Source organism: Pseudochaenichthys georgianus, chromosome 17 (genome assembly GCF_902827115.2).
Source record: "Pseudochaenichthys georgianus chromosome 17, fPseGeo1.2, whole genome shotgun sequence".
Taxonomy (NCBI): Eukaryota; Metazoa; Chordata; class Actinopteri; order Perciformes; family Channichthyidae; genus Pseudochaenichthys; species Pseudochaenichthys georgianus.
In genome coordinates this window covers 12,294,185-12,320,807 of record NC_047519.1, presented here as the reverse complement: position 1 = coordinate 12,320,807, position 26,623 = coordinate 12,294,185, and the positions used below count along the sequence as shown (strand labels likewise).

The 26,623-nt window shown below is 43.2% G+C and overlaps 1 protein-coding gene and 1 long non-coding RNA gene across 2 annotated transcripts in view; one reads left to right on the top strand and one right to left on the bottom strand.

Annotated features, from left to right (window-relative positions):
* The window catches only part of LOC117461861 (homeobox protein Mohawk-like), a 37,272-nt gene extending 10,851 nt beyond the window's left edge, over positions 1-26,421 (bottom strand). Inside the window, exons 1-4 of the mRNA XM_034103844.1 lie at positions 26,201-26,421; positions 25,117-25,276; positions 24,864-25,017; positions 22,059-22,391 (exon numbers count right to left, since the gene is read on the bottom strand). Coding sequence (XP_033959735.1) covers positions 22,059-22,391; positions 24,864-25,017; positions 25,117-25,276; positions 26,201-26,421 — 868 coding nt within the window. The remainder of the gene's footprint in view (positions 1-22,058; positions 22,392-24,863; positions 25,018-25,116; positions 25,277-26,200) is intronic.
* LOC139435602 (uncharacterized) lies at positions 12,421-14,410 on the top strand. The gene is made up of 5 exons (XR_011644828.1): positions 12,421-12,507; positions 12,779-12,966; positions 13,285-13,398; positions 14,088-14,214; positions 14,297-14,410. It is a non-coding gene; the product is annotated as an uncharacterized lncRNA (long non-coding RNA).
* Positions 26,422-26,623: the final 202 nt, after the last annotated feature.

Here is a 26,623-nt window from a genome sequence, read left to right as displayed (position 1 = left end):
AGTCTGAGTCACCAAGGGAGAGTCGTAGTCGAGTCCGAGTCCAAGTCCGAGTCACCCAAGGAGTGTCCAAGTCGAGTCCGAGTCCGAGTCATCATTACCTGTGTTCGAGTCCGAGTCCAATTCCGAGTCCGAGTCACAAGTCTTCATGTATTAATCTTCGTGGATATATGTTTTGAAATGTAGCTGCTCCTCTACATTGCTGTTATCCTGTCTATTGAACTGCTGTGAAGCGAGTTTGGCTACAATTCTTGTAATAGGTGCTATACAAATATAAAGCTTATTTCTAATATTAATATTATTATTATATATAAATAAACTATATTTAAAATGAGTTACCTTTTAGAGAAGTGATTATATTTGTATGCCAATATTTTCCTATGGTAAAGTTTTCGTTTTGCACTTTTATTTTGATAGTAATAAGATCGGGACTCTTATTTTGAAGGAACTTTTACGGGTTAAATCAGTTTACCGATAAAGATTTATCCCCAGAAAGCACGTCATTCTGCATGTTAAGTAGCCATGTGCTTTCATTATCGGCTGAATCTTTATTTATTGATTAGATCACGTTACTCTGATGATAGTGTTCAAGACAGCCTATATGTCTGAACTCGACCCTTAGAGTAATGTGTTACGGAGCCTTCTCTTCTATATTGTTTCCACATAACGAGCATTTTGCGCTGCTCTTTTCCAATGTGGAAGCAGAATGTGTGAAAGCATACAGCATGATGCGGGGTGTGTCTGTAGATATCTCTAGACTGGAATAGCGGGGCCCAGTACGTGAACTCGCCATACAGGATAGAGGACATCAGACTCCAGAGAAAATGTGCTCGAGTCCGAGTCCAACTCGGAGCGTAAATGTACGAGTCGAGTCCGAGTCATCGTGGGGGGGGGGAATTCACGAGTCCGAGTCCAAGTCATCCTGTGCGAGAATTCACGAGTCCAAGTCCGAGTCGCGTCAATCAGTGCGCGAGTCCGAGTCGAGTCACGAGTCCCGAAAATCGGCACTCAAGTCCGACTCGAGTCCGAGTCCAGGACTCGAGTACTCCATCTCTGTGCCAGGCCCTAAATAATCTCCTGTAGTTCGAGGTCTGTGCATCATTTGTAAAACCTATTTTCCATTTCAGTTCTGGAATATGGCCTCTTTTCATCCGAGCAGATAGCAGCTGGTCAAAAGAGATTTTTCTTCAGAGAGAGCAATAGACAGGGAAATTAAAGGGCCCGCTGTGAAACATAGTCTGTCAATGCTAACAGTCTGAAACATCCCCGTCTCTGATTCCTTCAGCCAGGCTGCGGCCAAGAGCAACTACATGCTGATAGTAAATCATCTTCCTGTTTTATACTTTTTTTGCTACTGAACGTCCCTGAGCTTTTTTCTCTTTAGACATAATGTGCTTTGCCAAGAACGTACTTCGGTACCTCTGATGTATTTATTACCAAAGAAAAAACTTAGTTTTACCTCTGGTGAGTCTCAAATGTATAGCCAAGATCAGTTACAACTCAATTTGACAAGGGGTAGTAAAGTTTATTTATATAAATAAGGATAAATCTTCTCATCTAACTTTCAAATATTTAAATTTGTATTTTCTGGAAATAACGGTATTATGCCTTACCATAAATGCTGTCTCGTGAAATACTCTCAATGTAGAATGTCTCAACCCAGTCTGTTCACTAACATGATTTTTAATCTATTGATTCGTGTTCACCAACACGATTTGCCCCTTTTTTTCGTGTTGCACAGCACGATTTTAAAAGCAATGTATTTCTACTGGTAACGTGTTTCGTGCCTGCAGGCTGCAGCACGTCTTTTTCTCCGGTCGGGTCGTGGAAGACCGGAAGCTGTGTGGTTCATAAAAACATGTTGTTACTCAATATCAAGCCACAATTATTGCTTTTATTTTAAATCGTATAATTTCGGACTTTTGTTGCCGTCTGTGAGGAAAATAAATGGGGCTCAGAGCCTCAGGATACTGAAATCTGTATTTTTAAATATTTTTTCCTTCTAATTCGTTATTCTTTTCAAAATAACAGACTGTTATTTACTCACCAATAACACACAATTATCCTTGCTTTTATTTATTGGTTTAATTCCATAATCTCGGGCTTTTTTGGTGTCCGTCAGGAACTGAATTTCAAAATAAAAATAACCGGAAACAGACGTAGGCCTATAAGGGACATTTCGAGAATCATTGCGATTGTCAACTGTTACGTGCCAGGCAGGCTGTACATGTGTGGTTTTCCTTCCCTCCTGTGTTTCTCTCTTCTCCCTGTCTTCTGCACAGCTAATCAGCAGCTGATCGGTATCTGCCTGTGCACCTGAGTCTGATGGCTGATTGGATCCTCTCACCCTCAGCTGGCCTATCAGCAACCAGGGCCGACCATAAAGGAGGCACCCAGGAAGTCTTCTCTCTCTCACTCTGGGCCTGTTGCTGAGGAAGGAACACGGCTGTGTTTAGCAACTAAAGCTCTTTGAATACTCTGAACTTTGTTAATGTGTGTGTTGAGAGGTGGAGGAGTTAGGTAAGTCTGGGGTACCCTGTACATTTCTCACCACCGAGCTAACTATTGTTTAGACACACTAGGTAAGCGGATTGTTGCCACCCCTGTATATTGTTTTGTCAAATTCTTTGTAGTTAGTTAGTGAGGGTTTGAGTTTGGTTTCAAAGGATAGTTGTAGAGATAGGCCTGGTTTTGTTATGCTTGTTTCTTTTGTTTGGCACAATCCTTTGACTCCTCCTCCTCCTCCTCCTCACAAACAGAGTGTTTCTGTTTAATTGTATTATGATAGGTTACAAGGAATAAACCTTTTGTCAACCTTTACTCTGACTCTCTCATAATTATTGGTTGTACGTTATTGTCTCCAGGTCCCCTAGACCTTAGTGGGGACGTAACAAATGGGGGCTCGTCCGAGAAATCTATTTTCCTGAAATAAAAACAACCAATAATTGAGAAGTCATTGTAGGTGTTGTACATTGGCTGAAAAATGGGTTTTGACTTACAGGACTTTATTGAAAGTCCAAGTGTTGATACGTTGTATTCCTGTCGCAAAGATGACATGTTATGTATTGCAGCTCACTTTAACATTACAGTAGACAAGTATAAAGTAAAAAAAGAGATAAGAGAGAAAATCCTGCAAAAACTAGAGGAGTTAAAGATTCTTGAAATCCCAAGCATGTCAACTCAGCCTAGGGCTGAGGTGTCTATTGAAGATGATAGGGAAAGAGTATTAGCTACACCTAGAGTTGACAAGTTTAGTCCTCAAGCTCCTCCTGCAACGCTTCCTAGGTTTGAGGCTTTCTCTCCGAGTAGCTTAGGTGCAAGTAGTGATGCCAAACTAAAAGTTCGTCTTGTCCGTCTTCAGATGGAGGGCCAGGAAAAGGAGCGTAGAGCGGACTATGAACACAGGCTGCAGATTCGCAAGTTAGAGATAGACGCTGAGAAAGAAATCACGTTAAAGTGGCTTGAAGTTGATGCCCTGAGAATCTCTTCAGAGCAGACATTTGAGAGGTCAAGACCTTCACATACAGTCTCTCATACAAAGAGTTTTGATGTTAGTAAAAATATTGCTTTAGTGCCAACTTTTAGAGAGTCAGAGGTTGACTCATATTTTTGTGCTTTTGAGAGAATTGCTACCGCACTGGTCTGGCCTAAAGACATGTGGCCAATCCTACTTCAGTGCAAATTAGTAGGTAAGGCTCAGGAAGTGGTATCTTCACTTTCTTTGGAAGAAAGCTTGCAGTACGAAGTGCTTAAAGAGTCGATATTGCGTGCTTATGAGCTTGTGCCGGAGGCCTACAGACAAAAGTTCAGAAACCATAAAAAGTCTGCTACGCAGACATTTGTTGAGTTTGCGCGAGAGAAGGGCATTCTCTTTGATAAATGGTGTGCGGCTAATGAAGTGAAGGATCATTTTGAGAGTCTTCGTCAGTTACTTCTCTTGGAAGATTTTAAGAATTCTTTGCCTGAAAGGATGGTGATATTCTTAAATGAACAGAAGGTTACTTCACTGGCTAAGGCAGCTGTTTTAGCAGATGAATTTATGCTCACTCACAAGACTGTGTTTTCTTCACCCTTGCGCCCAGATAGTGCTTCAATATCACTAACCGGAAGACCTGATCTTGGCCCAACAACTTTTGAAAGGTCTAGAGGACCACCATCACCTCCACGGGGGCCCCGTGAGTGTAACTACTGCCATAAAACAGGACACCTTATTTCAGGGTGTCATTTCTTAAAGCGTAAACAACAATTTTCGCAACGCTTTCAAACGCCAAAAGGCATGGGACTCATTAAAGGAGTTTCCCTAGCAGACATAGAAATGTCCCAGGAAGAAGATGTACCTGATCCCTGTTTCAAACCCTTTATTTCCAAGGGCTTTGTTTCTTTAACAGGGGATCCTAAAGACCAGCTGCCAGTACAGGTACTTAGGGACACAGGAGGTTCTCAGTCCATTATTAGGGAAGGCATCTTACCTTTAACCTCCAGATCATCATGTGGATCAAGTGCTGTTGTTCAAGGGGTAGGCATGACACTAGTTGCAGCTCCTTTGCACAATGTTTATATTCACTCATCTCTTGTCAAAGGATTCTTTAAAGTAGCTGTCCTCCCTGCCTTGCCCATCAAAGGTGTTGATTTCATCCTCAGTAATGACTTGGCTGGGGGCAAAGTTAAGCCAGTACCTGAGGTCATTGATTCTCCTGATCTAAGTTTAGATGCAGAGAGATCAGCTGAAGTACCTCCCGAAATCTTTCCTGCTTGTGTTGTTACAAGGGCACAGTCAAAGAAATACGGAGAGGACTTGTCTGATTCTTTTCTTGCTACAGGGCAGTTTCTTGAAGACATGACAGTGTCGGACCGACTGCCAGAGGAGGCCCGGTCTGCTGGTGCTGGATCACCCAGTAACAGCTCAGAGCTTGTACAACTGCCTGCCACTCGGGAAGAATTCATGGCAGCCCAGTTAAGTGATGAAACACTTTCTAAATGTCTCTCTTCTGTTATCAGTCAGGAAGAGGCCAAGTCAAAGAAGATGGCCTACATTATGGAAGATCACCTATTAATGCGTCGCTGGATTAGTGATACGTGTGAGGAGTCGGACTCCTTTGCAATTTATCAGGTTGTCGTGCCAACAACCTATCGTTCTCAGGTGATGTCCTTGGCTCATGATCATCCATGGTCAGGTCACATGGGGGTAACAAAAACATATCAAAGAGTTTTAAAACACTTCTTTTGGCCAGGACTTAAGTCTGATGTAGTTCTTTATTGTCGAACATGTCATGTGTGCCAAGTTGTTGGTAAACCGAATCAGGTGATTCACCCTGCTCCTCTCATTCCTATTCCGGTAATGGGAGAGCCATTTGAAAGGGTGATTGTGGATTGTGTGGGACCCTTACCTAAAACTAAAACTGGAAACCAGTTTCTCTTAACTGTCATGTGTGCTTCCACTAGGTTCCCAGAAGCCATCCCACTACGGAAAATTACTGCCCCGGTCATCACCAAGGCACTTCTGAAGTTTTTCTCCATGTTTGGTCTACCGAAGGTAGTTCAAACAGACCAAGGTACCAACTTCATGTCTAAAGTGTTTGCCCGGGTACTTGACACCTTAGGTATCAAGCATGTGACATCCAGCCCATATCATCCTGAAAGTCAGGGGGCATTAGAGAGGTTTCACCAGACTATGAAATGCATGTTAAGAAAACATTGCCATGAGTCTCATAAAGATTGGGATGACGGTGTTCCTTTAGTGTTATTTGCTGCCCGTGAAGCTGTTCAGGAGTCTCTAGGTTTTAGTCCTGCTGAGCTAGTGTTTGGACATGAGGTCAGAGGTCCTTTAAGAGTTATTAAAGAGCATTTGATCATGCCCACGAAAACAGTTTGCAGTATCCCGGAGTATGTCGCCAAACTTAAGGATCGTCTACATCGTGCTTGCTCCTTGGCTAGGGAAGCTCTGACCTCTACCCAGGGGAACATGAAGAAACGCTACGGCCAGAAGGCGGTAGAGCGCTTGTTTCAGCCAGGTGACAAGGTGATGGTTCTATTGCCTGTACCTGGTTCTGCTCTGTCTACTAAATTTGCTGGTCCTTATGTTGTAGATAAGAAGCTCGGTGAAACAAACTACGTCATTCAAACACCTGACCGCAGACGTCCTACCAGAGTGTGTCATATCAACATGCTAAAGAAGTACTGCACCAGGGAAGACCAAAGTGAGTCTTCTAAAGCTCACCAGGTGGAGACAACCGTCTCTCCTATGGCTTCAGTTTCAAAGGTGAGCTCAAATAAAGATGAGGATGAGTTGGTGATGCGCAGTGCAACACCACAGGGGGCAAGACTAAGCAATACTGAGGTATTAGCTGATTTGCCCAATTACTTGTCTCATCTTCCTGATATCCAAGGAAGTGATATACAGAAATTGATATTTGACTTTGCAAGTCTTTTTAATGACACTCCATCACAAACTTCTGTCCTAGCTCATGATGTGGTTTTGACCAACCCCTCGCCCATCAAACACCATGCATACAGAGTTAACCCAGTTAAGAGAGAGGTTATAAAAAGGGGTCCGATAATGTTATTGCCGATGCACTAGCTCGTGCTATGTAAATAGAATGTTCATTGTAAGGGCCAAACATACTGTTTGGATTTATATGTGTGGGGGTGTTACGTGCCAGGCAGGCTGTACATGTGTGGTTTTCCTTCCCTCCTGTGTTTCTCTCTTCTCCCTGTCTTCTGCACAGCTAATCAGCAGCTGATCGGTATCTGCCTGTGCACCTGAGTCTGATGGCTGATTGGATCCTCTCACCCTCAGCTGGCCTATCAGCAACCAGGGCCGACCATAAAGGAGGCACCCAGGAAGTCTTCTCTCTCTCACTCTGGGCCTGTTGCTGAGGAAGGAACACGGCTGTGTTTAGCAACTAAAGCTCTTTGAATACTCTGAACTTTGTTAATGTGTGTGTGTTGAGAGGTGGAGGAGTTAGGTAAGTCTGGGGTACCCTGTACATTTCTCACCACCGAGCTAACTATTGTTTAGACCCACTAGGTAAGCGGATTGTTGCCACCCCTGTATATTGTTTTGTCAAATTCTTTGTAGTTAGTTAGTGAGGGTTTTTGTTTGAGTTTGGTTTCAAAGGATAGTTGTAGAGATAGGCCTGGTTTTGTTATGCTTGTTTCTTTTGTTTGGCACAATCCTTTGACTCCTCCTCCTCCTCCTCCTCCTCCTCACAAACAGAGTGTTTCTGTTTAATTGTATTATATGATAGGTTACAAGGAATAAACCTTTTGTCAACCTTTACTCTGACTCTCTCATAATTATTGGTTGTACGTTATTGTCCCCTAGACCTTAGTGGAGACGTAACAAATGAGTTTAGGATGGCCGAAGACACTACACTACCCATATTCCCCAGCTATCGTTTAGGACTACAGTCCCCGTAAGGTTACGCAGAGCGTCAAACAGCTGTGTGAAATGGAACGAAACCACGCCAGACTATCCAAAACTGGAATCGAACGCCCCCCCAGAACTACACATGCTGGCTATTGTGTTTCGCAAAATGTTCTATGGGACGTCTCTACTGAACGTTTTCGTTTTTCCCACAATTAGAAGTTGCCATTATTAAACACATTGGTGTTATCAAATGTAAAACATATAATTAATAAATGGGTGAAAATCGCTTGTGTCCATAATGCGCAGCATTAATATATAGCATTAATATATACCCACATGACAGCTCATTGCTACTTTGTAATTCTACAATTCAGCGGTTAACCTGGTATTTTTACTCCACTGCATTTATTTGAGTTACTTTGCAGATTCTGATTAATTATGTGAAATATAAACAACCCTTAAATCAGACTTTAGTTACACCTGAGTAAAATTCAGGTAAGGTGATCAGGAGAGATATTTGATAGTTGGTGCTTGAGAAGACTAAACATTTATCTGCAATTGACATGAATGGAAACAAGTAATAAAGTATATTCATTACTCGTTATTCTCTACTAATAGTTAATTAAAGACTGTATATTATGGCTATTTTGCACATCCCTTTCAAGATTTTCAAAGGTTTATTGACATATCATACACAACTACGGTGTAGTTATGCAATGAATGAAAAACTTGGGTCACAGGTTCCTCAACAGTGCATTACAAGACATCTATCAATATGTGTGTACCTCCACCATTAAACTGTCATATTCTGCACATTTCTTATTCTATCTACATACATAAGAGTATAATTAGTGTATAATATCAGTTAAAATAAGTGCTTCAACATAGTTAACATTGCAGGAAAGCAATATATTAGACGTTAATTACTTACATTTGACAGCATATTGCTATACTATTTCAGACTCAGTATTTACATTCTTACATTCAAAGAAAATCAGTAATATCTTTAAAAACTACAGTCCTTTTCTATCAGCTGTGCACCGTTATGGTGTAAATATAACCTATCTATGAATTAGATCAAATGTAAAAGTCAGCCGAATTAGTGTTGATACTGCAAGGAGACGTATTGTGTGAAGAGAAATTGAAGATGTTGTTTAATTGTTGATATATTTATGATCCACGTCAAGTATTCAGTTTCGGCGGCATTTCTTCCAGTTTTTCCAGAGGTCTTCTCATCAGGGCGCTCTAAATAAAGAACTACGGCAGATCTGTAATATGTAATGCAGCCAAACCGTGTATTACAATGCCGTTATGTGATGACTTTCAAAGAGAAAAGCAAGAGCACTCGGAATTAAGTATTATTTTATTCTTTTAAAATGTTTTCCGGATTTCATATAATATAAACACCAAATCCCAGCATGCATTGCGGCTAACACATCCAATCAGCGAGCTTAAAACCACAGCTGAGGATCTTGGGTAATCGCTCGAAATGCCTATGTCTGTTTCCGGTTATATTTATTTTGAAATTCAGTTCCTGACGGACGCCAAAAAAGCCCGAGATTATGGAATTAAACCAATAAATAAAAGCAAGGATAATTGTGTGTTATTGGTGAGTAAATAACAGTGTGTTATTTTGAAAAGAATAACAAATTAGAAGGAAAAAAAGATTTAAAAAACACAGATTTCAGTATCCTGAGGCTCTGAGCCCTATTTTCCTCACAGACGACAACAAAGGTCCGAAATTATACGATTTAAAATAAAAGCAATAACTGTGGCTTGATATTGAGTAAGAACATGTTTTTATGAACCACACAACTTCCGGTCTTCCACGACCCGACCGGAGAAAAAGACGTGCTGCAGCCTGCAGGCACGAACCACATTACCAGTAGAAATACATTGCTTTTAAAATCGTGCTGTGCAACACGAAAGAAAGGGGCAAATCGTGTTGGTGAACACGAATCAATAGATTAAAAATCGTGTTGGTGAACACGAAATGCCGTGAGACTGGGTTGAATGTCTACATGATGTGGGTGTTCTCCCCCAGCATCAGTTTAAAACCCTTCAAATGTCAATGGTATCCATGTTGGACAATAACGGTGTACTTGTAAAATATTGTTATACAAAGTCTTTTCAACGTGGATATGAATTTGTGAAAAAGAGACTCCCCTCTCTGCAAGCATTTTTTTTTTAAAGGTTGGAAAACACAGTAAGGCCAGATATGTTTGAAATAAAACATGATTCTGGTCATATTTATGGCCCTCCTGCCTTTTTAAGAGGAATACTGAAGTTGATGCGAGTACCATATGATACTGTGTAAACACCATAACATTCCTGCTGAGTAAATAGTCACACCATTAAACTACACTATTGGCCTGTGGGATTCAGACTGATTGATTAAAGTGTCCTTGTAAGACACAGTGTAGTTGCAACACTTATTACCCTATCACTAGACGTTCCCTTTAAGCCGTCTCCCGGATGGAGACGTGTTAATGGTGGCTAGTGCCTGTCATGAATCTGGCAGCCTGACTTTCCACTTCACCTCCACAGAGGAGCTGTACTGGGTTGCTAACACCCTTTATATGAACAGCAGGGATACATTAAAAGTTTGTACAAACATTTCAACAGTGCTGGCCACATATGTGGTGACATCAAGAAACCTCAACATGTTCGGAAAGATGTTTGATTTCAAGTTAGCATTAACATGTTACAAGAAAGAGTGTAACATTTTTGGGAAATACAGTAAATATAATTTCTTGCTCTGAGCCAGATGAGAAAAACGATACCACTTTGACGGTTAGCTTAGCATAAAGACTGAAAACAGGCGGAAACTGCTAGCCTGGCAATGTCCATTATGTATTTTAATAACAGCTACCAGTTAAGCTCCTCTAAAGTTTACAAATTATAAGTTGAACCTTATTTCATATTATTTAAATCGATGTTTATAGTTGTATGTGCTAAGAATTCTCCCAGCACATAACTTTATGTTAATCTTGTCCTTTTTACACATTTTGAACAGATGGAACACATTATTTTAAAACAAATTATTGAGTTTTCTTTGTATTTATTGACAAAAGGAATTAGATGTTAACTAAGTTTTAATATACTGGTAGGTGGATTATGTTACCTTTGAACAAAGAAAAGCTAGCTGTCTCCTCCTTTGCTAAGCTAACCATCTGCTTGCCGTAGTTTAGTAAATTCAACAACTCTTGGTAAAACAGTGAGTAAAGGGATTTTTCCAAAATGTCCAACTATTTTACTAAAAGTATTAGGGTAAACTAGAAACATTACATTTCAAAATGTTACAAACTATTCTACATAAAATGATACTATATGATTAATAGTTTAGGCCACACGGTGCCTAATTAAAAATAAATACCATTTCTAGTTGAATGTACACAGGCCTGTTAAAATGATAAATTATTATTCAAGTAACTAAAATGTAGGGCAAGTGGAGGTTAAAGTGAGTTTCCCGGATACAGATTAAGCCTTGTCACAGAATATAAAAATATCCATTAAATATCTTTACACAGAGAACCAGGAAATAATGTTTGTCTGGAGAAGGTTCTAAAATAATAATAAAAAAGGAACTTTTCCATGCCGTTAGTATTTGATTGAAACTGATTGGGTGTGCTTTGGAGTAGAAATGGTTTCAAAAATCTTTTCACAACTCCTATAATGTAATGTTCATTTAGATTGATATTGAGTAGAAAAGTAACACTCGGGAGACGGCGCCTGCCAAAGCGCACATGAGTCAGAAAAGCAAAGCTCAAACACCCTCAAACAGCGCAGGGAAAAGCCAAATGGATAAGTGATCTCGCTCTGCGTTAACTCACAGATGAGTGGCAGCTCTGAGTCTGACAATCCCTCTATGAAATGTCTTTACTGACAAATTGATCCGTTTTGGCTGAGGTCCCCACTTCTCACCCGGGGAAGAATAAAGTCTCAGACATTCTGTAATTGTCCTTTAGACTGGACTGGACATTTCCACCATGGCAAGAAGTTGAAGCGGAACAAATGGCACATTCTAGTATATGGAAATGATATTTGTGGTGTGCAGTGCAGCGGCAGCCAATTCGAGATCCGTCCAATTTTAAAATGAGAGATTTCAGCGTCTGCATGAGTCTTTATTAGTAATATTTGTAGAGGCTTTGGCTCCTATACCTTTAGCGGGTTTGAGGGCTGTCAGCAGGGGCGGACTGGCCATCGGGACGTTCGGGACAAATCCCGATGGGCCGGTACTGAAGTGGGCCGGTCGGACGATGTGGGCCGGCCGGTAACCGGCAGGGCTCGACATTAAATGGCCCGCTGGCCCGGAAGCACTATTTAGACACCCCGGGCCAGCATAACGTACTTTCCACTTGCCCGCTCGGGCTACTAAAAATATTGCTTTAAAAAAATTGTCCTGTGGTATTGGTATTTTGACTAGCAATTTAGTTAAATTGTTTCGTTCATCAATGCTACAACATAGCGTTCCGTGAGTCGGTTGTCGTTGTTGGGTGGAAAAGCAAACAGCTGTTTGCTGCGGAGCGCAGCGCGAGCAGGCTCCCGTGAGCGGGAGCGCGCTCCTTCACTACAGACTATCGCGCCACCTAACCATTCGCCAAATGTTTTTAATACCAGCGGTAACCGGCCAAGCGCCGTGCAAAAAAACAATCTTCAAATAAAAGAAAGTCACCGGAGGAGTTAAAGGAGAGTGACAGGGAGTATGAGAAGAAGAGGGAGAGAAAGTTTCAGCCAGCTTGATCGATGGAGTTGGCTTCAAGTGGTGCAGTGACGCGTCCTAAAACCCTTTTATAATTTATCGATTAGATTTATGATTCGAACATTATAAAAGTAGGGTAGACATGTGGAGATTATCCGGCTGAACAAAACGTGCATTTATCAAACAGGTTTGTTTTCCACAGACCTTATTTCCAGCTATTTTCCAAAACCCTTGTCGAGGGAACCATAGACATATAAAGAGTAGACGCCGCATTGGCTGCTGGGGCGCAAGAAATACGGCCGCCATCTTGGACCGGTCATCCTACAGACATTCTACCCATAGACAGCAGAGGTTTCAAGATGCCAGAGCACTGTGCAGCATATTGCTGTGCAAATCGGCGGACGATTGCGAACAGGGGTCGGGGGATTACTTTTCACAAGTAAGATTCAACATTATAATTGGTTGTATTTTGTAAATAGAATATTATTGTACTGTATTGATGTCCGCCAGCGAAATCGTAGCCAGCAAACATTATGTTCATGGCCAACTGAGACTTTATAAATCGCTGCTGTAACAAGTGAATGTCCCCGTTGTGGGATGAATACAGTAAAATCTAATCTATCTAGGAAGAAGAAGGAAGAAAATAAGCTTGACCTCCTTCTTAAAATGTTTTTGTGTTGACTCTCAAATCTCCCGTTTTTATTTTGAAGGTTTCCCAAAGACAAAGATATGAGAAAGAAGTGGGAAGTTGCTTTGAGGAGGGAAGGGTTCACTGCAAGCGAGTCATCCGTGATTTGCAGTGAGCATTGTAAGCAGGACGAGTTTGACAGGACAGATTGTCCGACTCAGAGATGGTGTTATTCCCTCCATCTTCAGCTTCCCGGTTCACCTCCAAAGAGTAGGTGTATCATCATACGGTTATTAGCATTCATAAATGTAAATATTCTATTATCAATAACAGGGCTGTGTGTGTGTGTGTGTGTGTGTGTGTGTGTGTGTGTGTGTGTGTGTGTGTGTGTGTGTGTGTGTGTGTGTGTGTGTGTGTGTGTGTGTGTGTGTGTGTGTGTGTGTGTGTGTGTGTGTGTGTGTGTGTGTGTGTGTGTGTGTGTGTGTGTGTGTGTGTGTGTGTGTGTGTGTGTGTGTGTGTGTGTGTGTGTGTGTGTGTGTGTGTGTGTGTGTGTGTGTGTGTGTGTGTGTGTCTGCTTTTTCATTTTAGCCAGAAAAGGGCAGGACTACGTCTACTTCCAGAAAAGCTGAAGAGAGCCTGTCTGTGGCCCCTCAGGACGACCCAGAAGCTTCAACCTCACACTCACAACCTCAGCCTAATGATGTGAGTATTTCTATTTTCAACATCATATCATAATGGTCCTAGACAAAGTCAAATCTCTCTTGTTTGCTGCCACTCATATTAAACACACTCACAAATAAACACATACACACACAATTGAAGACATGTTGAACATGCATTCCTGGCACACACACACACACACACACACACACACACACACACACACACACACACACACACACACACACACACACACACACACACACACACACACACACGCATGATGCTGGCAGTGGCTTTGACAGGTGATGACTATAAGAAAGAATGTGGGCCATACTCTAGTTGTGTCAAAGTGATGTGTGTGAAGTGAAACATCACTCAAACCATGTTCATCCCTCTTTCTACTGGGATCATAGCTATGTCTCGCCTGCTTCTCCTACTGCTCTTAAGGCCAGACTCAATGAAGCTTTAGCAAGAGTGGAGAGTCTCGAGCGAGAGAGGAAGAATGCCATGGCTAGAGAAAAGAGGGCAGAGACCACAGTGAGGACTCTTTTGGGGGATTTGAGGGAAAAGAACCTCATTAATGAAGAACTCAAAGAGGCTTGATTTCTACTCAGGGAAGATGAAAGTAGCACTTTGAGATTCATGTACATCTTACTCTTACACTCTTTATTAAACTCCTTTGTTATTATATGAAGGGGACTTATTAATTTTTTCTCATACAATTTCAGATCTTCAAATAGACTTGAAGGCAAAGCAGGGCCATGAGTACTCCAAGGACCACAGAGAATGTGCCCTCACACTCCATCTACATGGTCCAAAGGCATACAAATACCTCAGAGAGACTACAACAAAAAGGTAGTCTTAATGTTGTTCAATTTCATTTTTGGAAATTACGGTTGCAAGTACGTTAAATAGCTACTTCTCAATTTTTGTACAGGTGGCTGTGTTCGGTGGATGGCAAGCCTGGCCTGAACAAGATGATGCTGGATATGCTGGAGAGAAGATGCCAGGACGACCAGGCTAAATATGGATGTGTTTCACTCATGTTGGATGACATGGCCATCAGAAAACATGTGCAATATAATCCACATAACCAGTCAATGTCTGCTTTTGTAGACATGGGTGATGGAAACAATGAGACCGATGCTGCTACTGAGGCTCTTGTGTTCATGGTGGTTGGCCTACACGGACATTGGAAGGCTCCCATTGCATATTACCTGACGAAGTCTTTGTCACCTGAAACACAAAGGGTCCTAATCTAAATCTAAAATCTAATCTAATCTATCTAGGAAGAAGAAGGAAGAAAATAAGCTTGACCTCCTTCTTAAAATGTTTTTGTGTTGACTCTCAAATCTCCCGTTTTTATTTTGATGGTTTCCCAAAGACAAAGATATGAGAAAGAGGTTCTCAGTCATGCTTTGGAGGAGCCGCATGCACGGGGCATTCGGGTGTCATGAGCAACTTTGTGTAAATATGGTTTGGGCGGGGTGGTGTCATGTTCTTGTGTTTTAACTTGAACATTTACATTTTTTATATAGATGTAGAAGTACATTTTCATTTTTTATGACATAGATATTCATTTTTACTGATATATAACTTCTGTCTATGTATAATGTATTATTGTTTCTTCATTTTTCAACTTATTAAAATAGCTGAGTATAGGCCTACACAATATGCTTCTCTATCATATATATAGACCATTAGTGTTTTTTTATGTGTGTGTGTGTATATATTATATATCGTCTGTCTTTTGCAAAATACCTATCATACATAACATAGGCTATCAAATACCAGAATATTCTATTGCTGTTAAGCCTACTATGAATATTAAAATACGCCGAATTATGTGTCCGGTATCATGCCTACATATATGACGTTTGCAGAAAACCCCCCCCCGTGAAAATCAGTTTTGTATTCAGCGAGTTATGATTGATAAAATGCGCTGACACTTCATTGCGCCTGCCAGACAGATTACACTGAGTGGAGCGGGTGACCGGTCCAAGATGGCGGCCCCACGGCTCGTCAGCGCCAATAGGCAGCAGCGGTCGATGCGGCGTCTACTCTTTATATGTCTATGGAGGGAACCAGCAGCTTACTTCCTGGTTTTAGGACGCGTCACTGGCTGCACATCTCAATATGATGCCAATATAAACAAGGTCTTCTGTCGGCTCTGTCCATCAATGCCGACCTATGCTGACAAGTAAGTGAAGAGTAGAAAATATAAAGGTATTGGCGAAATGTCCCAGCAGTTTAGGATAATGAAGGTTCTAATCCAATCAATTACATAGCCATTACATGTCTAACTCCTAATGACAGGAAGGCAGAAAGTGCATTATACAAATAATAATAATAATAATAGCATAACTTTTTTAACAATGACCACAATATCATTATTTTAATAAACCAAATATGAACAATTGAGGAAACGAGGAAGAACTGATGATTAAAATGTTGTAGTACAAGTAGTAATGTAGTTAGTGCATACATTACTATTGCAACAAATGTGTTAATTTTCTTCATTATTAGTCGATTTTATTTTTTGGACGAATGCTCCGGGCCAGTGGTTACAATGGTGGGGTCAGTGATAATACAAGTCTACCGGCCCGGTAGACATTATTTACCCTTAATGTCTACCGCTAGTAAATTGCGGTGGGCCGGCGGTACCGAAGTGGGCCGGTCGAGAGTCACGGGCTGATTTGTAGTCCCAGTCCGCCCCTGGCTGTCAGTGTGCCGGGCTCCCTATTCTTTCACACACAGTGACGTTACGAGCTACCCACAATGCAACGCGCTCCATATATATATATATATAAATACGCCATTTTCCTGGAGGTGCAAATATCCTGGAGGTGCTAATATAAACAGCTAGCTAATGTAGCCAGGCAGAGCGCACTAGATTTTTTTTATGAATTAACAACCGAAGAAATCGCTGCATGTCTTCGGATTACATCTCTGGACTTGAGGGGTGTGCTCTAGGTCGTTACCAGCGTAAACTAGAGCTGTGTGGGTTGTCGGATTGCCCTTACAGACTGCCTGCAAATGTATGGAAAAACGACTCTTGAAAGTGGCCTTCGGACGATTTTGGCAGCATCTACGTCTATCTTCTGGAAACACCAGGTGAATACCCCACTTGTCACAATAATATTATCATGCCATTGCATATATGTGGTATTTTAGAGTTGACTAGATATTGATTAAGGCAATAGACTATGATATTCTACTTGCACCTCGCGTGAAATGGCGGATACCGGAAGTACGGTGTCGCCCTCGGCCCAATACCCGTATGTGTGTGTGAAAGAATAGGTCTGAAAGGGCACCCAGGTGTCAGCCTACCTCCAATATTCGCTGAAACTTTATAATTGAATCTCGCAGAGCTTCTGACTTTCAGTGGAATGCCAGAGATTTAATGTCGGGGAGCTCTGAGGAGCCTTGTGGAAGTTTCTGTTCAGTCTGCTCTTATTTTACTGTGCACTGTGGTGTGTTAAAAATGAACCAAGGGGAAGCAGGGCAGTTAAAGTGTCACTTTAACTCTTATTCCACATAAATCTGCAATTAAAAAGGAAGATACTTTTATTATTTCTATGGACAGGGGGTGTGCTATCATCTGTTTTCACTCCCAATTTACCATGTATGATGCAATATTTCATGCATTCCCTAATTCTATTTACACATGTAAAGTGCAGATTCTTTGCTAAAGGCACAATATATTCTAATAGATCTTCTGCCACTAGGGGCATCTCAAAACAATAACAAAAGACAGATTTGTTTACCTGGAGCCAATAATTCTAGGAGTAAAGAATAAAGCGGTGTCACATAATAATGAGTGTTTCTCCCTCACAGCTCAGCAAACAAGGGATGTCTCGGAGGGGACTGCAAGCTGAGTTGCTACAAATGTTTGCTCAGCTTGTTTCTCGTAAAACTTAAGATCCAGATGTTCAAAAGGTTTCTATCGTGAGCCGAATTATCCGCAGAGATCTTCTCTTCTCCAAAACAAACAAACATGGTGAGTAAAATCAGTGTTTCTCTAAAAGCGGTTCAGCAGACATACATAACATTGAGAGATTGTGAGCTAACCGCTAATGTTAGCACAGCTTGTTTCTCTTAGGTCAAAACGTTCAAGGACTAATAGGCCTACTTTCGTTTGGCTGAAATACAAAGTTAAAAACCAACCACATTTTTTAAGTCGTAAAAAAGGAACTATAAACTGAATAAAAAGTACTTTTATGGCAGCTTTTGGAAGCCATTCCAAACATTAACGCATGCTAAAAGGTGCACGCATGAAACCTAGATTAAATTATTTCTCTAGGTTTGAAATTATAGTTAAATTGTTGCTAAGATTTGGGTTTATTTACATACAAATCCCTACAAAATATATAATATAGGTCTATTTGTTTTTAAATTTTTAATGCGGATATTTCACATATTTTTAAAGTGCAATTTTCCACTCAAGTAAGAAAACTGTAGGTTACTTACGTAACCCCAGGGCTCAGAGTAACATGAAGTGAGATGTCTCACTATGGGATGCGCCTCATCGTGGAGCAAACAGAAGCATCAATCTCATTACGCCAATCCTGATTGGCTGGTGATCTTGACGTCAGCGTCAGGGGAAATCACCCCCTATAAGTAGCTTGCGCCACAACGCATGCGTCATTCAAAATAAGCACCTCTTCTCGCTTCACCATACCAAGGAGGGCCGTCTGGTGAGACATCTCACTTCATGTTACTCTGAACTCTGGGGTTACGTAAGTAACCTATAGTTCTCATTCATAACACTCCGTTCGATGTCTCACTATGGGATATTGTAGCTCCCGTATTGCCAGACGAGCTTATCTCAAAAATCACCGATTAACCAGAATTTAACAGGTAGAGTCCCGACTCAACAAGGTGCCCAGCACTGCTCGGGCCACGCTTGGAGCAGAGACGTCTAGCCTGTAAAAGCGGACAAAAGTGAGCGGCGAGGACCAGCTCGCCGCTGCACAGATGTCTTGGATGGAAACACCCTTGAACAAAGCCCAGGATGTAGCCAGGCCCCGAGTCGAGTGAGCCCGCAGACCCGAAGGTGCCTGCAAATTCTGACTCGTATAGGCCAAAGCAATTGCCTCCACAATCCAGTGTGAGAGCCGTTGCTTAGTAACAGGCTTGCCCTTGTGAGGGTTAGCCCAGGACACGAAGAGTTGGTCATTAAGACGAAGCTCCTTTGATCTGTCCATATATGTGTGTAAAGCCACGACTGGACACAACAGATCCTGCTGCTGCTCCCCGGAGGAAACCAGCGGCGGAGGAAATGCCTCAATGTCAATTGGGGTACACGAACCAACCACCTTTGGTGTAAAGGCAGGGTTGGGCTTCAACAACACTCTCGTTTGCCCTGGGGCGAACTGAGTGCATGAGGGATGTACAGACAGTGCATGAATATCGCTGACCCGCTTGGCGGATGCCAGGGCCAGTAACAGCACTGTCTTGAGTGACAGATGTTTCATGTCAGCTCCTTCCAGGGGTTCAAATGGGGTCATTCTGAGCCCATTCAAAACCACTGCCAGGTCCCATAAGGGCACCAGCGACCTGGAGACAGGGAGGAGCCTGCGAGCTCCCTTCATAAAACGGCAAACCAAAGGGTGTTGGCTAGCCGTCTTACCCTCAAAGCCCACATGGCATGCAGCAATAGCAGCCAGGTATACCTTGATCGTGGAGAAAGCTCTGTGTTTATCGATCAAGTTCTGTAGGAATGATAAAATCACCCCGACATTGAAAAGAGATGTGTCCTTCTTGAAGGCACCACTCCTCAAACACCCTCCACTTACAGTCGTAAAGAGACCTGGTGGAGGAAGCTCTCGCACTCTGAATAGTGTTTATCACCTTCTGAGGGAGTCCCACTGTATTCAGATTGTACCACTCACGGGTCAGGCCCATAGTGCCCCGCGCTCTGGGCGTGGGTAAAGGATCGCCCCCCCCCCCCGCCTGAGACAATCTGTCCCTGCGTGGTGGGGGCTGCCATGGCTGCCCGCACAACAGCTGATATATCTCCGCCAGCCCGTACGTTGCGGGCTAGGGCGGAAACATCAGAGTAAGTGTGTGGCTTTGCTCCTTCACTCTGGCCAGAGTTGGGGGTAACAGAGCCAGAGGACCCGGAGGTCAATCGTGTACGAGTGCGTCCCCGCCTAACAGTGCGTTTAAATCGTGCATTAAAGAGAACAGCTGTCATTGAGCATTTTTTCTTAATGCGAACAGATTTAACGCGGCTCCGCCGTAACGCACCCACAGCGGACTCACGATCCTTGGATCTGGAGTCCAGTCTGCATAGAGTGGTGCACCTCTGGACCGTAGTTCTGTCCCGAGGTGCATCACTCCCGGTACCTGTGTCGCTCTCAGAGAGAGGAGACGTCTGCCGCTCCAAGGGATCAGTTTGTGTGCCAGTGTGTGTGACTGGAGACAACGCAACCTCCCTTGGCGGTTCATACACGATATCGTGTTGTCTGTCCTCACGAGGACATGGTGTCCTCTGAGAGAAGGCAGGAAGCGTTTTAGTGTGGGGAACACCAATAAAAGCTCCGGGTAATTTACGTGCGCCCGCTGGAGGTCTCTGCTCTAGAGACCTCTCACCGGGCGACCTTCGTAAATACCCTATCAGCCTGTCAGACATGCGTCCGTGGTGACCACCTTCCGTGAAAGGACAGCACCCGTAGGCGCTTCCCGTACTAGAAAAGTCGGGTGGAGTGCCACTACGCATTACATAATAACCAATACTCTCCGCACGCCGTGGCGCGCGGGGTTTAGTTTTATGATGAGACCCATGTTGAGCGGGTGCTTTACGAGGACATTTGTCTGCGTAATCTGACTCTGCTCGGCAGGCATTATAGATAAAACCCTTCTTTCTAGGAGAGAGTGAACCTCTCTCTCCAGAATATGGGTTGACTCTCTCTGGGCTTGTGAAAACAGATAATGTGTAGCTGTTTTGAGAAGCCCAGGCAGATGTCGTGAGTATCTCCTGCTGTATGCTCCTTAGAGCGAGCTGAGATGTCACGCTTACGGCTCCAGCCGGCACTGCGCATGCGTGTGACGGTGGTGCCTTCACAGCCCCAGCCGGCACTGCGCATGCGCGTGACGGTAGTGCCCTTAAAGCCCCAGCCGGCACTGCGCGTGCACATGGTGGTGGTGCCTTCACAGACCCGCCAATAATCCGCCTTTTGAGAGATGCCGTAGCTGCTCTCAGAAGGGGAACAATTGACAGGCTGTTTATTGGCTTCATTGATTTTCTTTTCATTTTTTTGAGCTGCGCCCTCGGCCTGAAGCCTGGATGCGTCAGCGGCAAATGTTTTATGACAGAGGAATCAATCAATGTGTGACATGACATGTGTTTGTGCGGACTTGAGGATGGTGTTTAGGCATCTCTCGAGGCGGCGGGAACACATTCACGGAGGGGAGAAGGAGGGGCTGTCATGCCGCTCGCTTCTTCTTCCTCGACTGCTGGCCGAAATTCTGGGTTGGCTGAGCCTGAGCTGCAGCCGGAACCGGAGATTTTCTCGGCCAACTTGCCCTTGTCTCCAGCCTGGGCTGGGGACTCGGGTGGGCTGCGACCTCTGCTTGTCCAGTGCTTTAAACCGAGCAGAGTTCGAGACAGCTTGGGTGAAGGACTGCTGCTGCGAAGGCAGCGGCTGGACCCTTCCAAATGTCCGTGACCGCTGGTTCTGAGGCCATCGCTGATAATGAGCCCCAGACCGACACGGAGAGGGGTTCGCTCTCTGTGGCGGACGCCCCCGTGTCCTGACTGCCGGCCGGCGGGTCCATGGATACGGGGGGGTCCTGTTCCGACAGGCTAGCTTGTCTTGCTAGCCATCGGTGGAGGCTCTTGACTGTGAAGCGGACACAATGTCCGCATGAGCCGGGGTTGTCGATAGCGCCACGGGCGTGTTCCAGCCCGAGGCAGGACAAACAGACCTGGTGTGTGTCTGTGCCCGAGATCTTCAACCCGCAGCCGCAGAGTCGAGCCACCGAGTCCCTGACTCCTCTGGTGTGAGGGAGAAGGGCGTCCGTCTTTGTCGCCTCGAGGCGTGGAGAGGGCCCACTCTCGACAGGTGGGACGGGAAAAAAGTTATTACCACCTTGTCCTTAATCCGGAGAAAAAGGACGGTGTGGGTCTTTTATTCCCGGAGAATACTGACTGGTGTGGCAGTATGCTCCTTTTTTAATCCTTTTACCCTCCGTGGGGAAGAGAAAAGAAAAACGTCCTCGCTACCGTGGTGTCGGTAGAGAGGGAGAGGGAGAAAAAATCGGACCTACCTTACTTTCTCGTAGAGAAGGGCGAGGTCGATTTTTAAGTACTAACGGCGTTAGTACTACCGTCTTCCTGCGAAGCAGAAGGAGTAGCCGGCTAGCGCCCGTCGACCGAAATGAGTATTTGGGTTCAGTCTGTGGACAGTGAAGCTTGCCCGGCTACTGTGAGATGTGCTCTGAAGCGAGAAGAGGTGTTTGAATGACGCATGCGTTGTGGCGCAAGCTACTTATAGGGGGTGATTTCCCCTGACGCTGACGTCAAGATCACCAGCCAATCAGGATTGGCGTAATGAGATTGATGCTTCTGTTTGCTCCGCGATGAGGCGCATCCCATAGTGAGACATCGAACGGAGTGTTATGAATGAGAACTCATCTTATTGCTTTACCTTGTAATATTTTCTTGAACAGTGACAAACACTGACATCTCTCACCCATGTGGTAGACGAAGTTGGCCTCCGTTTCGTACGATGACGCCGGAGAGACAACATCTCGATCGCAGTCATTGGAGCTGAACGACTCGGAGTGGCTCCTCCTCTTGCGGGCCGGAGCAACGCCATTGGCCTCCCCCACGATCATGTGTCTCAGGGTGTCGTTCAGGTAGCGGTTCAGCAAACTGCTCTTGTACTTGGATGGAGGTGAAGCGCTGTCGTCACTGTTGGCAGAGTCCGCCATGGCGAGGACGCCGCCCTGCTTCTCGAGCGCACTCTTGTGGGACCTGCAAAAGTCTGATTGGCCGATGGGAGTTTGTAAGGGACAGTGTTCATCTGCAGCAAAGGAAACAAAACAGACTTATCTTAATGTTGTACTGATTTAAATCTCACCTACACTGTAAAACAAATCTGTAATCTAGGCAGTAAATTACTGTATTACCCACAGTAATTTACTTTGAATTTGTAATACAGTGTAATACTGTACATTATGCTGCATTGTGGGAATATTATCTTTAGGCGGGAAATGTATACAGCACTTTAAAACCATACTGTAATATTACTGCAATACTGTAATATTACTGTACAATGTACAGTAACATTACAGTATTGCAGCACTATGTACATAGTGCTGCTGTATTGTGGGAATATGTTCCTTAATGAGCAAAATAAGTCTGTGAAGTGTTTTCTGATTCGTTATTGCGTTATTTTACAAAAGTGGGTTAATGCAGCACTATGTAGGCCTACATAGTACTGCTGCATTGTGGGAATATGATCCTTAGGCGGGAAATGTAGCAAACCATACTATACTATTACAGCAATACTGTAATGTTACTGTAACATGTACAACAACATTACAGCAATACTGTAAATAGTGCTGTAATGTTACAGTAACTTTTGTTATTACTGTACAATACTTTGGGGTGTCATATCAGGAGCAAGAGGAGAGAACCGCTGTGTCCTTTAACGGATTATTTAGATCTATTCACGTTATTATTGCCGTTTTTTCCCCTCAAAAGTCCGAATTTTATTTCGAGATAGAGTTGTATTATTATTTGGCCAAACAGCTGTTGAGGTAGGTCCCATTCATGAGTTAATTGTTTAGAGAGCAAGCCAACTGACTCTACAAAATGCACTGACTGTTTAGATTAGTAATGTAACGTTGGTTTCCGGTAGCCTATATTGTTAATTATTTTTGAAAACTGTGTCTGTTCAGCGGGGGATAATGTTACTGCACGCAGCGGGAGTGAATGATCGTTTAGCTGCAGATGAAGGCTCAGACCTCGGAATTGTTGTGATATTAGGGTAATGCAGAATCAGATCGCTATCCCTTTGAGAGAGAGAGAGAGGGGGGGGGGGGGGGGGGTGGCGCGTGCATGGTAAAGCGAGCGAGCGGTTGTATGTGTTGTTTTGAAGTGAAACGAAGCAGCTGCAAAATAAGTCTGTGAAGTGTTTTCTGATTCATTATTGCGTTATTTTACAAAAGTGGGTTAATGCATTGTGTACTTACAGTTCGTACTTTTAGATTGCCACTTTACTTTTGAGGTGTAAAGCTGAACATGTATTTTAATTCCACATTTTAAATTGTTCAGTTTTGAAGTAGCAAGCAGTTTTGCCTTTTCCATTTTGTCCACTTCTCTTGACCCCTTTTATTTTCAGGAGGGCTCAGCCTCTTTAATGTTCAGGAAATGTGACAACATATTCAATATATTTCAGGAAATTCCATTTTGGGAGCTTCGAAATGGATGGTGTCGCTTGAATGTAGAGTCATCTGCACTCTGCCGAACGAGGCCAACTTTGTGGATGCATTCACGGTCTTCTTTGGGTTCTTCTTTGTACTCAATATCCAGGACCAAGAGGAGGCCTCAGCAATCCTGGAGTTCATTCAGAGGCAAGTTCTAAACTCACGATAACATGGAGCTTAGGAACTGTCTTTCTCCAGTAATACTGGTAGTTGAAAGAATGAACTTGTTTAGGCTGATTCTGTGAGCTGCAGCTGACCACGCCCCCCTGCAGGAGAGGGGAGCGTGCTTTGAGATCAGCTGTTGGGCTGTCAGAAGAGGTGGAGGAAAAGAGATCTCCATCCTCCGTGTTTTATTCTTATATGATTAGAGTCATTATTCATTTGTTTTAAAGCTCAATAAATAACAAAGAAGACCATTGACCGGCAGTTTTCTAATTTTGTCCTGAAGATTTAAACTTTAACGGACATGTTGACCAGGCGGAGAAAAATCTAACTGAAACTCTGCTGCACGGTCCCCTCGTTCATAGAAGTGTCGGAGCATATATGACGTTAGCTTAGCCAAGCTCCATTCAGGGAACAAGCATTCTAAAAGGTTTTTCGCCTGCAGTCTGTCTGCAGACTTGTCAAAGCATTAATTCATGGTTTTTACTAACCGGTATCAGTATGTTGTTACTTAAATCACGGTCAAATATGTTACTCTTGTTGTAGCTGTAGCTCCCGAGCCAGCGCGTCTTGTTTGAATGATGCGAGTAAACACAGCTGACAGCTGCGGTGAAACTCGAGCGACTAGAGCGATGCGATAGGAGCGTTTAGAGCAAAGCGAATATTCGCATCGCGTCCGGTCTGAACGCAGCATTAAAGCGAGCTCCGCGCTGCACTGGAAACGCGCCATTACATCACCAGAAGTCCTAATTTAAGGGGTCATTTCTCCCAAAAAAAAATTGTTTACTCACTCTATCAATAGCCCCACCACAAATATTTTCCACCAGCCGCCACTGACCAGAGCTATATCCAAAAAATGTAAATGACAATATTCTTAATAACTCCACAAAATGTGCCCGTACCATCTGATTCTGAGTTATCGCTGCACACGCTCAGTCTCTCAGCGTTTCCCTGGATGTATTTATTGTACAGTTTGATCCTCAGTGCCCAGCTCAGGTCTGGCTGTCTCACTGTGTTCTTCAGCCTCCGCCGGGCGTTTGCAAACCAGTTGGAAACCTGCACAGATGCACCATGTTATATAACAGCACTGGCTTATTTTGAACCCACAGAATACAAATCACATCCCCTGCTTTCTGGCACAGGCTAGTCTCTCACCTGTACTAGAGTCATGTGAGAGCCCAGAGCCAGCAGGACCTTCTCCGTCTTGGTGGGGTAGGGGTTGTCCCGGTGTTTGTACAGCCAATGTTTGAGCGGCCGGGCCATGTCCTGCAGCACCTGTCTCTTGTGGCGAACTTTGACCCCACCCAAACGAGACCTGGAGGATTCACATGTTGACTCAAAGTATCACAAAGACCACCTACAATCCCCTCTACACATGGAATAACATGATGCTAAAAGTCTGTCAATAATGTCCTTGGGAGTCTTAAATATGGGTGTGTGGCAATCTGCCAGGTGGCACTTGAAAAGTTCTCTTTTCTGTGCTTTAATTTATGAAGTTTTTATTTTTTTCATTTTTACAAAGACTTAGTAGTTCAACAAATACAATTTCAAATATTAATATTTTCAAACTAAAAAACTTCATTTGTCCCTTTCTGTATAATGACTAATATTGTATTAATACAAATTTAAATCCAATTTTATTTAGCCTATGTATACACCAAAAAAGGAAACACTTCTTATCACTTCACTTCTTATGTATGTGTACGTTTGTGTCCTGAAGTGCCTTTCAAATTCTGTTTTAACAAATCCGTGACATTTTCTACGGTATGTCTTCATTTTGAACAACTGTTTTGTATTATTTAGAAGCCAGCCTTGTGTCTGTGTGCCAACATGCTGTTTACTCTTTCATGGTGTGTATGGGAGCCTATTTGTTGTTTATTGTAGCTAATTAAATGTATGTCCCATGCATTGGAGTTTTTCTGTGTTTAGATTTTGCAACTATTTTCAATACATGTCCAATATCTTTCTGAATTTTTCTTTCTCTGATGTAAGAAATATAAGAAAAGCGCTACATCAAATTATTCCAAGAGAAACAAATGATGGGTCCTTGCTGAAAACAATTGAACACCACTGCAGTAAATAAATACCAAGAACTATTGAACTATGTAAAGTCAGAAACAACACTTTAGTGCCACGTCACTTTATCACTTTAAAAAAAGGTATATTACAACTGTAAACAAAATATGTGCCTCTGTTTAACGGCTTAAAACAATTTCCAACACAAACAAAAAGGGCATACCCGTATCTTCTGATGGGAGAAATGTCCCCGTTGGTCTCCTGGCTCCTCAGCAGGTCTGCGCTCTGCCCGTCTGGTAAACTGCTCTGAGGCAAATCCACACAGCTCAGTCTGCTCCTCTCCTCTGCCTTAATGTCGTCCTCAAAAAGAAGAGTGTCACACTTCATCTCAGCAATTTTGCTCATTATCAAACACGTAAAGTTCTCCTCGATCAACAGGTGCATCTCGGGACTTCTAGATAGAGACAGCTGGTTTCCATTCTGAATACACCCAAAAGTGTAAATATAATAAAAAAAAGTATTTCTGTCCCCACAGGAGCAGGGACTGAGCAGATGACAGACTCTTGTGAAAGAATACAGTTTGAAAAGTCAGAGGATGGTTTGGTTGAGCTGTGTGAGGAGAGTTCAAATAACCTGCTGCTGTGCT